This window comes from Phasianus colchicus, chromosome 1 (genome assembly GCF_987193195.1).
Source record: "Phasianus colchicus chromosome 1, bPhaCol1.hap1.1, whole genome shotgun sequence".
NCBI classification, from domain to species: domain Eukaryota; kingdom Metazoa; phylum Chordata; class Aves; order Galliformes; family Phasianidae; genus Phasianus; species Phasianus colchicus.
The window spans coordinates 51,522,575-51,537,878 of record NC_143436.1 but is presented as its reverse complement, the minus strand read 5'-3'; the positions used below and the strand labels follow the sequence as shown (position 1 = coordinate 51,537,878).

The window sequence follows — 15,304 nt, the reverse complement described above, 5'->3', positions numbered from 1 at the left end:
GGGCTGGCGGGGCGCAGGCGCCGCTCGGCGGAGCGGTGCTGCCCCCACGGAGCGAAGGCGAATCCCGATGGAGCGGGCTGCCGCCTCCCCCGCGCGGCGGGGCTGAGCCGGGCGCTGCGGCGGGAGGGGAGCGGGGAGCTCCTCGTCTGCTCTTCTCTCGCAAACGGTGCCCGCTGCCTGCCCCCAGCGCGGGCCCTTCGGGCGGTACTCGTTGCAGGGCGAAGAGCCCGCGCCTCTGCCCCTACTGTGTTCTTGGGACGCGGCCCGGCGGTAGGAACGTGGCGGTAGGGAGCGATGCCCCTCTTCGGGAGCACCTTCAGCCCTAAGAAGACCCCGCCGCGGAAGGCCGCCTCGCTGTCCAACCTGCACTTGGTGAGCGTTGGGGCTGCTGGTTCCTCCCAGTCCTTGGGTGGCATCTCCGGTGTGTTTGGGTGGGAGAAAGTGCGGGCGTGGTGGTGAGTAACTTGGAAACGAGTGATAGGACAAGGGGTGATGGGCTTAAGTTGTGCCAGGGGAGGTTCAGGTTGGATGTTAGGAAAGATTTCTTCTCCCAGAGAGCGGTGCTGCAGTGGCACAGGCTGCCCGGGGAGGTGGTGCAGTCACCGTCCCTGGAGGTGTTCCAGAACCGTGTGGATGTGGCACTGAGGAACACTGAGTTGTTTAATGGTGATGGCTTGATGGCTGACTAGATGATCTTTAGAGGTCTTTTCCAACCTCAAAAGTTCCTTCTCTCTGCAGCTGGACAGATCCACCCGCGAGGTCGAGCTGGGCCTGGAGTATGGCACCCCCACCATGAACCTCACTGGGCAGAGCCTCAAGTTTGAGAACGGCCAGTGGGTGGCAGGTAGTGCTGTGCAGCACGGCGGGCCTCCAGTGGTCACGGTTGGCCTCCAGTGGTCACGGTTGGCTGACGGCCCTCCGTGTGGTCTCTTTATTTCCTACAGAAATAGGAAGCTTCACGGGAGATCGCAGGGAAATGCAGCGCTTGCGTAAACGCAACCAGCAGCTGGAAGAGGAAAACAATCTCCTTCGTTTGAAGGTGGATATTCTGCTGGACATGGTGAGTACTGAACTTCTACCTGCCCTTAGTGGTGGAAATGCTGATGGGAAAGGTGTTGGGGGCACCAAAGGAAGTGGTTCTTATTGCAGAGAGTGCACTCCATTCCTGCTTTACCATACTATGCAAGAAAAAATTTGGTGCCGGAGTGAACATGGGAGAAAGATCTGACTTCATCTGCTCCCTCTGCGAGATGAGGGGCAGAGCTTGGCTCAGCACTTAGCAAGTGCTGAGTTGGACAGGAGCCTCTGCAAGTGCTGTGTCAGGTCACAGAAGATTAAAGCTCTAGGATCTTCCTCGTGACCTGACAAGCACTCTTATATCTGTTCTGTATGTAAGCCTTGACAGGACAAGAGGAGAAACTGGAGCATAGGAAGTTCTGCACAAATGTGTGCAAGAACTTCTTTACAATGAGGGTGACGGAGCACTGGAACAGGCTGCCCAGGGAGGTTGTGGAGTCTCCTTCTCTGGAGATATTCAAGGCCCGCCTGGATGCCTACTTGTGGGACCTGGTGTAGGGATCCTGCTTTGGCAAGGGGATTGGACTCGATGATCTCTGGAGGCCCCTTCCAACCCCTCTGATTCTGTGATTCTGTGATTCTATGGGTGACAGAATTCCCCAGCACTAAACTAACCAAAATTCAGCTTTACACGTTCAAAATCCGTAGAGTTTCTTTGCTGAAATAGAATATGTGTATATTCTGAGTATACTAAATGATTTGGCCTTTATTCAGCCTGAAGAAATAGCTGTTCCGTCAGCATTTTCCTTCTTTATGTTCTTTTATGTTTTAAAATCTGGAAAGTTGCTTCTGTGACTGCAGCACTGCACTTAGCAGGAAGTATAGCTGCCCTCCAGGTTCTCTGGGCTGTCTTGGTGAAGTGTGAAGCCTCAGCTTCCCTCTCACCAAATTGCAAAAGCTTTCTCACATTGGAGCTGGATGCGACTGTAAATTTTGGTGACATCTCTGGAAAGATTGTGTCACAAAACAGAGTGTAATCAGAAAAGCTTCTGGTAGGATGGTGCTCGAAGGTGCATATTACTGTTGCTCACTGTGCCTTGCAGCTCTCTGAGACCACCGCCGAGTCCCACCTGATGGAGAAGGAGCTGGAGGAGCTGAAGAGTCACATCCGGAGGAGGAAGTGACAGAAGCGGTGGCTGAGGGAGAAGGGAGAGGAGGTCATGGGACACTTTCCCTGTTCCTGCAGGCAGAGACTGGCTTGGGTGTCCAGGCTGTATTGGTACCACATATAGATAGTTCCACGGGACAAGATACTTGCAGTATTGCATCGGTACTGTGTAAGGGTGCTTCCGCATCCCAGTACGTCACATTGTGCACTGTTAACCAACGCTCACGTTTGTTCTCGGAGCACTTTACCACTTTTTAGCACTCGTGGCTGTTAGCCGCAGGTACACGTGCCTCACAGCAACCTGGCAGCACCGTGCTCCCTGTAAGCAGAGATCTGTGCCACGGCAGATGCTTGGATTCACAGCCGGGCTTTGTGCAGGGCCTTTGGCGAGCGGGGCGCTGACCTTGCTTGTTTTCGAGCGTTCGGCATCGTTTACGTGAAAACTCACATTAAAACGTTCGTTGGAACCAAAATCTGAGGGCGCGTCGTATTTTGGGGAGTGACACCTCCCGGCCGCCAGGGGGCGCCGTGCGCCCCGCCTTTCTTCCGGGGCCGCTCCGTCCGCAGTTCCGCTTCCGCCGGCTCGCTGCCCGCTCCGTCCCTGGTGGTGGTGGTGATGGCTGCTGCTGCGTCCCTGTCCCCGGAGGAGCTGCTGCCCAAGGGCGGCGCGAGCAAGGCCGAGGAGTTGGAGGACGAGCTGGAGGACGACGACGACGACGAGGAGGTAGCGCGGCGGCGGGGCGGGCCGGGATGGCCGGGAGGGCCGTGCGAGCGGGGTGACCCCGTCGGGCGCTGCAGGCCTGACGCCGCGCTGTCGCCCGCAGCTGGACGAGACGCTGGCCGAGCGGCTGTGGGGGCTGACAGAGATGTTTCCTGAGAGCGTGCGCTCGGCGGCAGGAGCCACCTTCGACCTGTCGCTGGCGATAGCGCAGAAGATGTACAGGTGAGGGGCGGCGAGGCCCGCGGGCTGCGGAGGGATCCGCTTCCCGGCGGCCGGGAGGAGGCCGGGTGGTTCCAGACGGACTTCAGGCTGGAGGAGGGGGAGAAGGAACGGAGGAGGGATCCAAGTGCTGCTGCAGCGTGCCACGAGATTCGTCTTCCTAATGCGTTTTCTTCCACACAGATTCTCTAGGGCAGCTCTGTGGATTGGGACCACCTCCTTCATGATTTTAGTTCTTCCCGTCGTGTTTGAAACCGAAAAGCTGCAGATGGAGCAACAGCAGCAGCTGCAGCAGCGACAGGTGAGGCTGGAGCTCAACCTCCCGCCCTCATTGCGGTTTGGATGCGGCTCTGGCTGCCTGCGCAGTCCCACAGTGATCAGCTGGTGCTGCTGCTCTGGAAGCAAAAAGCAAAGGCGATGTGTTTGATGCTGTGGGCTCACTCATCCCACAACGTACTCTTGATTGCATTCTCCACTGGGAGTAGCACGAGGCAGCTTCCTCTTGGCTTGCACAGCTGCATCCAACCCCACGGGTCTGGGTTTGGAGAGGTCAAGCTCTGAACCTGGTGGTTGTTGCGGAGAGGGAAAGGGCTAAATGTGTAATCCCAGGGGTGGGTGCTGCCTCGCTGTGCTCTCCCAGTCCTAATGCAGGGTAGCGAGGTGCATCCTCAAATATCTTCTAATACCTCTCTCTCTTACAGATTCTCTTAGGACCCAACACAGGGCTGTCTGGGGGCATGCCAGGAGCCCTGCCTCCACTTCCCGGAAAAATCTAATTTGCTGCAGCCACGTTGGATTTGTATCATGTGGGAAGACCTTGAGATTATGATATATTGAACTGTTGATTTGTTGGGTCAGGGCATTTATTTTTTTGGTTCTGTTTTTATTTTTGGTTATATTTTGGGACATTGACCTGTTCATACTGTGGGGGAGGGGGGAAGCCCCCTGTCTGGACCTGATGATGGCTCCTGTCTGCATTCTTCCCCTGTAGAAGTCACGAGTCTTTTCTTTTGTTCAATCAGTACGCTGTAATCGGTTACAGAGACTTGAAATCATGGAGTTCCTGTTCTGGACTCCTTGCTTCCCAGAAAAACCACCTTGGGGCACAAGTTGGGCTTCAGACAGCAACAGTCAAACACAAATCCTTTCTGGCTAACTCAAAGCCTGAGAGCATCAGTGACAGAACAAGAAGCAACTCTCCCAGCAGATGAAGCAAAAAAAGAAGGAGGGTTGAGGGTATCTGTACCCTGTGGAAAAAAATTCTCTGGGAAGATGTGTGTGCAAATACTTTCACTGCAACATTGTGTGTGTGCGTGTGTGAGTACCAAGGGAGTGGCAGAGGGGGTTAATGAAAATCACATTAGTGCTGATCCTCTGCATCATAAAGTAGAATTTCAGAATCGGTTGCATATTTTTTTGTATTGAATATTAAATAAATCCAACCTGAGCAGTGTGGTTTTAATAGATATTCCTTGAAGAGGATGCTTCTTTCCTGGAGCATTGGTGCCACTGAAGTTTAAGCAATCTGCCCTTCCAGTTCACGCACATTGCTCCTGGGGAGGGGACTCCAAACATCTGGGGGTAATTTAAGGGAGTTCTCACAAAAGTGCTAGAATTTCTGTCCACCATTCTACCTCAAGCACCAGGAACCAAGGCTCAAGGTTCTTAATATTATTCAGTTTTATAACCAAAGAAAAAAAGTTTATTTTTCCTTTACATACTTTGTTACAGAACAATTCAGTTGAACATACAGAAGTGATAAGACATTTATATGGAAATGTTTTTTTTCCCATTTTTTTTTTTTTCATTTTTGGTTAAACAAAATACATCTCTGTAAACAAACCCAAGACAAGGCTCTAACAAAAACCAAACAAGCAAGAAAACAAACTTGGGCTTTCCCCACTCCCAGGCAGTGGGACTGGACTGGTCTGCCCACCCTCTGTCCAGCAGCCTTGCTTGCCCCAGGGGTGTGATCATTCAGTTTCCCTTTACCTGAGCAGCTGGATCACACTATTTTCCCCCCACAGGAGAGGTGCTGACATACAAGGAGAGGAAAGTAGCCCCAAAATATTTTAAAACATCTTTGCATATTGTGCACTGATCCATTGGCTTGCAGTTTCCATGCAAACGGTTTCTCCAAAGTGCAGTTTTACGCAGCATAGAAAAATGTTGCTGTAGAGATTTTTTTTCTCCCCCTTCCTCTCGAAGAAATGGCTTCAAGTCATGAGCAGAATGCCTGCAGGCTTTGCATTCTGCTTGTAAAGTGTTTAAAAACTCCGCCAGCTGGTATTGGTCATTGGAATGTGTTACGAAACAGGACTTGTTCTAGAAACGCTGGGTATTTAAAACGTAAGAGCCACCTGCCCTCAACTTCTGAAGGTTGTGCTCAGAAGACTGCAAAATGGTGCTTGTGGGATGTCCGGGGCTCAGTGAACACCACGCTCATCCTGTTGTCACGCTGCCTCCAGTCTTGGTAACAAGGTGTGAGTTAGCAGTCTCTCGCTTGGCTTCAAACACCTGCTCACGCTTTGCTGAGCTCTCAAGAGACAAGCAACTGAGAAAAGGTAGTTACAGCCCACAGCCCTCCTTCTGAAAGGCCCAACACCACCAGAACGAGACTTCCCTACCTGGCACAGCAGAATCGTATGAACTGCATCCCTTTCAGCAGTTACCATTTAGCTGAGACCCCACATGTGTAAAGGGAGAAACAAATGGCAGTTCAGCCAGGAAGAGCTAAATGCAAGGAGCCATGTCCTCAGTTCAGTGCTTCCTCCTGCTTGGAAGCAGCAACTGAGCTACAGCTGGCCTAAGTGAAAGAGAAATAACAGACTAAGATCGCTCTTAGAGTCTCCATGTTTCATCACTTTTTTCTCCCATGGAAAGGAGGGAGGAAAAAGCAATTCACTCATTAATGGAATGTTTGTCAGCCAACACTAAAAGAGAAGTTGATTCAACCACCAGGCCCCACGCTGTAATGCCTGATGATTCTGGTGGACCCTCTGCATCTCCCGTATTGGCTGCTAATAACTATAAAGAGGCAAAAGTTGACTATCATAAGACTTCCCCTCCTCAAATTATTGTTACATATATTTTTTCTCCTTTTGTGACCAGCTCACTTGTAGGAAAACTCCTTCTGGGACATTCTGCATGGTATTTGTGATCGTGAGCTAGACTTCTGGAAGAGAATTATTTCCTCTTAAAACCCTTTCAGATTTTATTTTTCTTTCCAAGCAGCTCCTAAACTACTGGGTGTTCATGCAGAAAACCAAAATAGCTTCAGATATTAAAAAAAAAAAAAATTAAAACCCAACATAGCACAAAACCCAGGCAGACTTCAGCCTCTAGTTCAGAAACCTGATACTCCCCCATTAGCTTGTGCCTGCTGTTTTCGCACTGCCTTAGCAAGCCACACATTGCCAAACAACTACTTGGCCACACATGTAAATCCTTGGAGATACTGGGGAAGAATCCTCTAGTTACCCAAAGAATTTTCTGAAAGATGACTTTTTTTACTACCCCTCCCCTCTAATTCTGGGCACAAACCATCCCTACAAAGCAGAGGGTCGTGCTGAACACCACACCATTCCTAGTATTTTGAGTGTGTCCTGAGAGACCCTTACAAGTCACAATTGCCTTCACGACAACTTGTTTTGGAGGGAGAGGCTTGTGAAGGAGCAACAACGTGCTTGGCCCCTGCTCCTCCCCAGTGAGCTCTAAAGGAACGCAGCGCCACAATACGCAGCCTTGGGCAACACAGAGAAAGAAAGGTCGGAGGCTTACAGAAAACCCAGCCTTGAAGCACAGCTTTAGAGAGAGCAACACCTTCTAGTTAGCTGAAGAGCACGCAGCTCATTCACCTTTTCTATCAATGAATGGCTTCCAGTTTCCTCCACTCTGCCTTCAGTATCCCCCACCCACTACCCCCAGTGTCCTACGCCACCGCCCTATTGCACCAAGGAAGAAAGGAAAGAGCCTAACAAAGGAAGTTCCAGAAGAGAAGAGTTGGGGCACCCATTATCCAGCTTTCAGGACATCATGAGTTCCAGAAAGGGGAAGAGCTGTAGTGAGAGGACAGAGTTGATCCAAGTCACACGTCAGCTCTCCAGCTCTGATGTGCTTCCACCTCCTCTGGCACCACCAGCAGGAGTTCACAGTTCTTTCCTCTTAGCTGGTGTTTCAAAAATTTCCTACAGTAAGGAGAAACAGGAGTAAGCACAACTGAATGTAGAACTTTGTCATCTACTACAACTAAACATAGCTATTTATGCAAATATGACAAGAAATGAGAGGAACATCTTCTCACCTCATTATTTCCTGACAGAAAACTGAACAAAAGCTCTACATTCAACACATCTCTACCCAGCAAGCTATTGCAGAATCAGATAGACATGATTACTTCAGTTGAGAGATCTACATAAGTGTCACACCCCAACTTTCCAAGGTGGCAAAAATAGTGATTAAAAACAAACTTTCTTCAGGTGTCCAAGACCAATAACTGCACTTTAACTGAAAGTAACTTCAACAAATCCAGCACATTTGTGGAGAAACCAAGCAAAAAAAAAAAAAAAAAAGTAAAACACTGCCATTGGGATGTCATCACCACAGGTCACAGCAGCAGAGTACCACTCAGTCATTTGACACGGCTCTGCAGCCCCTTTCTTGTCCATATGCTTTTTCTCATACCAAACTTGGAAGCAATTCAATAGCCATTAAAGTCAAATCAATGTTTTCTCCCGTATCTTTCTGCCCAACTTCCAAAATTCAGCATGTAGGAAGCCCTTATTTATTGCTGAAGAACAGCACACCCAAGACTGAAACAAAAAAAGCCCCTCTAATTAGTTCTGCACAGTAGATCCAGTACTGTGTTGTTCTACCCTGGAAGCTCACAAAAGGCTTATAACCAATTTGTCTGGAATGACATGACAGGTGCTGGAAATATTGCTCCCTTAAGTTAAATCAAGTCTAGTTGAGACAGCAATGCCATCTGTACACGTGAGAACAGGACAGAATGGCAGCAGAATGGCAACTAAGGACAGGTTAGGTTTTGCAGTCAAAGCAAATTACACCAACCATCTGTATTAAGACTGAAGAGAAGAGGGGAATCAAACCAGATGTGCAACGTACACTGAAATAGGCAAGCAGTCAAGAATAGGGCTGCACTCCTAATCTGAGGAGATTTTGTTGGGAACACACAGTACTGAAGAGGCAAAGGAATGTTGATGGTCTCAAATTCAAGGAGACAGTAAGGAACAGCACGTTTAGTTGCAGGCATCACTCACTAGTGTCAGACTTGGCCTCTACATTCATTGCTAGTGACAGAGCCAGCTCTGTAAGAGATGAAATTAGGCTCTCCTGAGCTCTGAGAAACCTCTGCAGGGTAAAGTATTTTCCTAGCTTTGCACAAATAAGGTATAAATGACATCAGGCTTATGCAGAGAAGCTTTTTTGTAGGGGAAAGGCCACCCAACAGCTGCCCCATGTCAGATCAGAGCCTGCTTCAGCTGCTCCAGAAGGGTCCCAGCGCTGACCAGAGCTGAGGCATGAACGATGCTGGGAGAACAGATTTAAGAAAGGAAAAAAATGCTACACAACAGTGGCTGGGAGAGAGGAGTAAAAATGAAAAGATAAGACAGCCCTTCAGGCACTAAATTCAATTCAGAAGGAGGTGCTCCCACAGCCCAGGAAAGGCCCATGGAGGAGCAGGCTGTCCCCTTGCCCCTCCACTGTCCCCACTATGGAGAGCAGATCTCCACATGCCATGGAGGAGCCCACAGTGAAGCAGTAGATGCGGCCTGAAGGAGGCTCAGCCCATGGAGAGCCCCCACAGGAGAAGCCCTGGACCAGGAGAGCTGAGAGAGGCTGCCTCCCACAGGGATCATGCAGAGCAGTTCCTGAAGGGTGGGCCCTCTGGTATGCTGCTATGTTTGATCAGTGCTCGGAGAGCTGCAACCTATGGGAAGCCCACGTGGGATAAGATTGAGAAGGATGGCGTGCAGGGAGGAGGGACCCCACACTCACACAACAGAGTGACTACAGATCAGCAGAGATGAAGTGCTATGGACTGACTGCAGCCCCCACTCCCCTGAGCCCCTTTGGAGGTAGAGGGGGGAGGTGTTTTTAGTTTGCTTTTAGCTCTCACTGCTCTACTGTGTTAATAGTAGACAATGAATAATATTAATCCCCATATGCTGAGTCTCCTTTGCCCACAATGGTAACTTTGAGCGATCTCTTTGTCCTTATCCTATTTTTTCCCCACTGTTCTTTTGAGGAGTAGTGAAAGAGAGGAGTGGTGGAGCTGAACTTCCCATCAGCAAAGAACCACCACATAAATGTAAGCAAAACTTATTACCATCAAATATTTGGTACTGCAATTCAACCATAAATGCTTCCACTCCTAAGTAGTTAAGAACAAATTCACCCCTTCCAGCAGGAAATACCTGAATACAAACCCACAAACACATAACAAAGGGGTGGAGAGGACTTACCTGAGCTCACTTTCACCTCCAATCCACTCAGGCATCTTGAGTTTGGAGTCGAGGTTATAGTAAGTGCCTCCCACCTCCCGGACACAGATCCAGTGCTGCCGCTTGAGGGGGAGCTTCAAGGGACCCCAGCAAAGGCTGGAGGGCAGATTCATGATGAAACCCATCACATTAGACAGGGCAATGACATTAACATCCCTAAAAGGGTACAGAAAACAAACAGCAACAAGATTACATTCTGGTACTTGAATGTCATCTGCTTCTTGTTTTTGTTTTTAGTTTTTGTTTTTAGTTTTACAGTTGGCAGCCATGTCTGGAATTACACAATTTCTCAATACCTGCGCTTGTCCCACCAAACTGCCTCATATCCTTTGGTTTGAAGCGCTGCCATGATCACGTTCACATCATAGTTCCCATTCCCCAGCATGCTCTTCTTGTGTGGCGTCACCATGGTGTTGGGAGACAGCCTGGAAACAGAACAAGAAGTGCTCTAGGAAGTGCTTGGCAAACCCATATTCCAAAATTGCTGTATAACTTGAAGCCTGTTTCCTGAAGATTTGCTTCCTTAAAAGTGAACTATTTCAATCTGCCTCTTCTCCCCTAAACCAAGAGGCTGAGAAGGCTAAATATAATTAACAATAATTAACAATTACTTTTATGAGCAAAACCTCCAAGGATCCTAGTTTTGTCATGAAAAATTGCAAACATTCCACATACATTGAACTAGTATTTCAGAATGCCACTTTTATTATTTTCCCCTGGTTCAGAATTGGAGTAAAAGCCAGTTTGCCATCTAGAACAACTGCTACAACAGCTTCAAGTGTTGAAGTCAACATCAGTCTTTAAGAGCAGATGAGACCCAGGGTGGGCTGCCTGCAGTTAAAGGTTGTTCTCCCCCTGTGGTAAATGAAAAGAATGTTCATATATAAAGCTGTGGAAGTATTTGGGCTTGAAAGTTTCTAAAGCACTGTCATTGCTGTTAAAAAATAACAACCTTTTAACCTTAAAAAAAAAAAAAAACCTGCCTAGACATCACTTGCATGACTGTAAAATCCAAAAATCCAGAATCAGAGCCTATCATGTAATATGCAAACAAGGTAAGATAGCCTTTACTGTCTACAAATACAGAAAATGAATGCAAGGCATAAGAGATGGAGATATGCAACCCTCACCCCTCTCAGGATAAACACTGTAAGCAGAGAAAACAAGGAGATAGTGAGTTAATGTGAGGAGGACAAATGGGTGTCAGCAGCTGGGAGGATGGGTGCAGAGGGAAACTGAGAGCCCAGAAGAACAAGGTCATGCAATGGCAAACAGGAGAAAGCCAAGCCTTAGCTCTATTCTATTGCGATGGGTTGCTCTTTTGCTTGGCAAGGACTCCACTAGCTCTGTTGGCACAAGGTTCAGATGTTTGGTGGCACCTGATATCCATGTTTCCTCTGCCTTTCCTTCATGCCAGCTCTGACCCCCTGATACTCTCTTGACCAGCTGAGTGTTATGTTTCAGACCAAGTGAGGCTAGATAAGGTACAGACAGGTAACCTTCCAGGTCAGTTCTGTTCTCCTACAGGGCAGCAAACTGCAGCAGAACAGCCTCAAACAATGTGGTAACAAAAATCTATTAATATCTGCCACTGAGCAGTTCTCAGCAAGGCAGGAACATTTTCAGAAAATCAGCTCCCAGTCTCCAAGTCTCTGGTATCTTACAAATCAGAGATGCTACTGTAGCTCGTCACAACCCTTCCAGCATCACCATAAAGCAAGATCACTGGGCTACAATAATTCCTCAAGAACATTGCTTCAACCTATTATCTCTCATGAGTGCTGGCAAGCTAGGAAAGCCCTCCCAGTTAAGAGACCTTTTGTTTACACAAGCACCCTCTTGTGGCACAGTTTTCCAAAGACTAGTTTATTTGCAGGCTGAAAGAATGCACTTATCTTTGTTCTCTCCTATAACTTACAGAGGCCCAGAAATGAGATAAAAAACAGAGGTGACACTCAGAGAACTGTTACCCACCAGGAAGCCTTCATCAAAAGCCACCTTGTAGTACTTCTGCTCACATACACTTACACATGGTACACAATCATCTGCTGAAGGATTGTGGACTAAACAAGGAACAATAACATGATTTATCTAGAGATTAATCTGGGCAAGACTGATGAAGTCGAACAGAACTACAGGCAACAATCCTTCAGAGCTTCCCAAGTCACAAGCCTTCATCAGCTCCAACACAAAGCTGTCTTTTCTAACCAGATCTCAAGAAACAGACTCAAGTGAAGTGGTTTTGTTGGCATCTCCATGCAACAACAGGAACAAGCAATCTTACTTCCTGAAACAAAAGGCAGAGAAACATCAAGAAGATGGTCCTCCTATTAGAGGAAAGAAGAGAGGGCAGACTACAGAACCAGAGGGGAGCTTGGGACATGCTTTGGCATATACTTGAGATGATGATGATAATCATGCTACGCTGGCCTGGAGCCATGGGATGCAGCAAAAGGGAAATGAATGATTAAGAAACACACTTCAATTATTTTTCAAGGGATGCGGCGGTCAGAACTAGAGAAAGCTTAAGCTCATTTGTGATTTCATTATCATGTCAACACTAAACTTAAAAAAAAAAAATAATAATAATGATGCCTAGCAACGTTTCTGTAGCTTATTAAAATACTCATCAGTCTTTTGTCATATTCAGTAGAACTCAGTGTATGACTAGACATGGGAAAAACGTGGAAAAATGATGTATAAAACATGGCTAAGACCACGCTACTTAAAGTCAAGCCAAAGAGTTAGAAACAAGTAGTAACTCCACAGAGAGGCAAAGGAGGAGGCAATTGCTATGCATTCTTCATAGCTCATCCATTTAGAACATTGCAAATTGGAAGGAACCCACAAGGATCACAGAGTCCAACTCCTGGCTCCACGGAACCACCTAAAATTCAAACCATATTTTTGAGATCGTTGTCCAAACATTGCTTCAACTACTGCTGTGGGGTTGGATCAGACTGCATACCTCCATCTGAATACGAACATGAGACAACACCAGTTTGGAATTTAAGAAATTCTTCCTTTTAGGGCAAGAGGACTCAGCAGATGAACACCTCGATGCTTTCTGAGAAGTTCCATGCTGCACACTAATTCTCTCTCACCAAGCCCAGTGAAAACCAACTAATTAGATCATCACGCCACTTCTACCACAGGAACTGCCTCTGTTTACTTCAGGCCAGTAGAAATCCATCAGTGATTACAGCTCTGACAATTGCTACTCTGGAACAAAACCACAGAGCCTTTATACTGGACAAAGTTAAAGTGCTGTTGATCAGCTCCTCTTCATGAATAGGCATTTTATTTACAGTACCATTGTAAACAGCACTTCAATCTGATATTTGCAGCTGCCTATTACCAGATTTTGTTCACTAAAGAAAGGAAGGAACACACATAACAAGCCAAGCCCCAGTTCAATAAATCTTCTGATTTTTAGGGTGGTAGCAGCAGGGCAGGGGACTTTGTCCAGCAGCACCTCCAGCCTAACTGCTGCCATGGAGAGCTATTCCCTATGCCTCACTAACACAATGTGCTGTCAGCTACTGGTAATGAGTACTCAACCATAACCTCAGTGAAGATTAGATACAGAGAGTGAATACTACAGGGAGACTCCATTTACTACCCCATTCCTTAGCTTCATCAATTAAAGTCATCAGAATTTTCAAAGGCACCCTCAGGACAATTTCCACAAAGCGTTAAACAACATGAAATAAACATCTGGCCAAATGAGTTATTTGCAGGGCACATTCATCAATTACAATTTCCCGTGTAAGACTCAAGAATGCCTTTATTAATTACGTGAAGCTGCCAGGAAGTGTTCAGCCAACACTGCAGAAAACATGGATCTAGCTACTGAGATTAAATTCTGTTCGGTAAGTAAGGTCTCACTGCAAGGAAGTAAAAAAGGCTGCAATATTTGAAGAACTTCACTTAACTGCTTGAATAAGTTGACAAAGCTTTAATGTCCAGCATCTTCAAAGTTCTACAGTACTAAATTGAGATGTTTTTATAGAATCATAGAGTGGCCTGGGTTGAAAAGGACCAAAATGATCATCTAGTTCCAACCCCCCTACTATGTGCAGGGCCGCCAACCACCTGACCAGGCTGCCCAGAGCCACATCCAGCCTGGCCTGGAATGCCTCCAGGGATGGGGCATCCACAACCTCCTTGGGCAACCTGTTCCAATGCACCACAACCCTCTGTGTGAAAAACTTCCTCCTAATATCTAACCTAAACCTCTCCTGTCTCAGTTTAAAAACCATTCCCTCTTGTCCTACCACTGTCAACTCTCACGATGATCCCTTTGTCAGCCACCTTCACTCCCCAGATCTTTTACTGCATGAAGAAAACACACTGATAGGAGTCAGGGGCAGAAAACAGAAGATGCATTAAGGTGGATGCAGTGCAATTACATAGCAGCACAGGCAATAAAGCTCTCGGACAGGCTGAACAGTCTGAGAAACAAGAATAAGAGAGGATTTCTCTGTGGAAAGAAGGAAAAATAAGAGAGGAAGGGAACAAGGCAAAAAAGAGCCACGTTAACTCAAAGCAGCAGTATATTCCAAATACTTCTATTCATCCCCAAAAATGAGACCTGCAAATCTCTCTAAGCACCAAAGGAAGCAAATGCTTCAGCCAGTGCAGAATGCCGTACCTCTGGAAAATCTCCTGCAGGGTTTCCCTAGTGAAAGCGTTGCTGTCCTGGAAGACATTGTTGAGGGCATGGAGGGCACACAGCTCCCTGCGCTGCTTCTCGTGGTAAATATGTAGCGGTGGCAGCTGGGGTGGCTCAGGGGACTCCGATTTGGCCTTGTCACCTTTCCATGGCACGCAACTCATCTTCTCGCAGGGCGGATGGCGAGGCAGGAGGTGAGAAACTCAGCAGGCCGAGGTCTCTTCCTCAGAGTCACAGCAGCAGCGCGCGGCCCCTTTATTTTATAGGCAAGGGCTGCTTCCAGCTCACCAACCCCCCTCTTGTGCTTCAGTTTATTCAGTAATCGCCTCTGACGGCTGGCTTTAACAACCACCTCCTTTCTCCCATACCCCATAAAACGCCACACGCGCAGCCCCCCCCTCCAAAAAAAAAACCAAAAAACACCGACAACAAAAAAACCAAAACCAAAAGCAGAGAGATAAGCAAAAGATACGGATCCCGTCGGTCTCAAGGTGCCAGCTGGATGCTGCCACACCGCTCCTTTTCTTCCATCTCCGGTACCCAGCGCAGGCCGCAGGGAGGGGCCGAGCTGACGGTGCGGGCCCGCCCCGGGACACGGGATGGGCCGGGGTCCCTCAGCTGCCCTCCTCCATCGCTGCGGGCAGGGCTCCGGGATGCCAACGGCTCGGGGAAGGAAGCCGCCTCCTCCTCCGCCTCCTCCTAGGCCATAAAACACAGCTCCGGGCTCCGCAGCGCCCGACGGGCCGCCCCGCGCCTCCGCCCGAGGGAAAGCTCCGTTAGGAGCGGGCAGGGCCCGCACGGAGCCCCGAGGAACCGCCGCTCCGCCCGCTGCCCGGCCACGGCCTCCTCGCACCGACGGCGCGGCGCATGCGCCCCCCCCCCCCTTCCTTCTCTAACGCGCCCGGGGGTTTTCTGTCAGGAGCCCCACGGACGCCCGGCGCGTTTCATTGGTCGACACAGCTGTCCGTGAAACTGTTCCT

General features: G+C 48.4%; 3 protein-coding genes across 3 annotated transcripts; 2 read left to right on the top strand and 1 right to left on the bottom strand.

The window, feature by feature from the left end:
* Positions 1-69: 69 nt before the first annotated feature.
* CBY1 (chibby 1, beta catenin antagonist) lies at positions 70-2,410 on the top strand. The gene is made up of 4 exons (XM_031600186.2): positions 70-372; positions 739-844; positions 945-1,060; positions 2,121-2,410. The coding sequence occupies exons 1-4, from the start codon at positions 295-297 to the stop codon at positions 2,199-2,201; spliced, it is 381 nt and encodes a 126-aa protein (XP_031456046.1). The 5' UTR covers positions 70-294; the 3' UTR covers positions 2,202-2,410.
* Positions 2,411-2,748: 338 nt separating this feature from the next.
* TOMM22 (translocase of outer mitochondrial membrane 22) lies at positions 2,749-4,597 on the top strand. The gene is made up of 4 exons (XM_031600185.2): positions 2,749-2,909; positions 3,010-3,128; positions 3,309-3,426; positions 3,827-4,597. Exons 1-4 carry the CDS (start codon positions 2,802-2,804, stop codon positions 3,899-3,901), a joined length of 420 nt encoding a protein of 139 aa, XP_031456045.1. The 5' UTR covers positions 2,749-2,801; the 3' UTR covers positions 3,902-4,597.
* A 207-nt stretch (positions 4,598-4,804) lies between these two features.
* JOSD1 (Josephin domain containing 1) lies at positions 4,805-15,214 on the bottom strand. Its single transcript, XM_031600184.2, has 5 exons — positions 14,797-15,214; positions 14,304-14,577; positions 9,946-10,074; positions 9,611-9,805; positions 4,805-7,312 (listed from the first exon to the last, which is right to left on the bottom strand). Exons 2-5 carry the CDS (start codon positions 14,486-14,488, stop codon positions 7,213-7,215), a joined length of 609 nt encoding a protein of 202 aa, XP_031456044.1. The 5' UTR covers positions 14,489-14,577; positions 14,797-15,214; the 3' UTR covers positions 4,805-7,212.
* Positions 15,215-15,304: the final 90 nt, after the last annotated feature.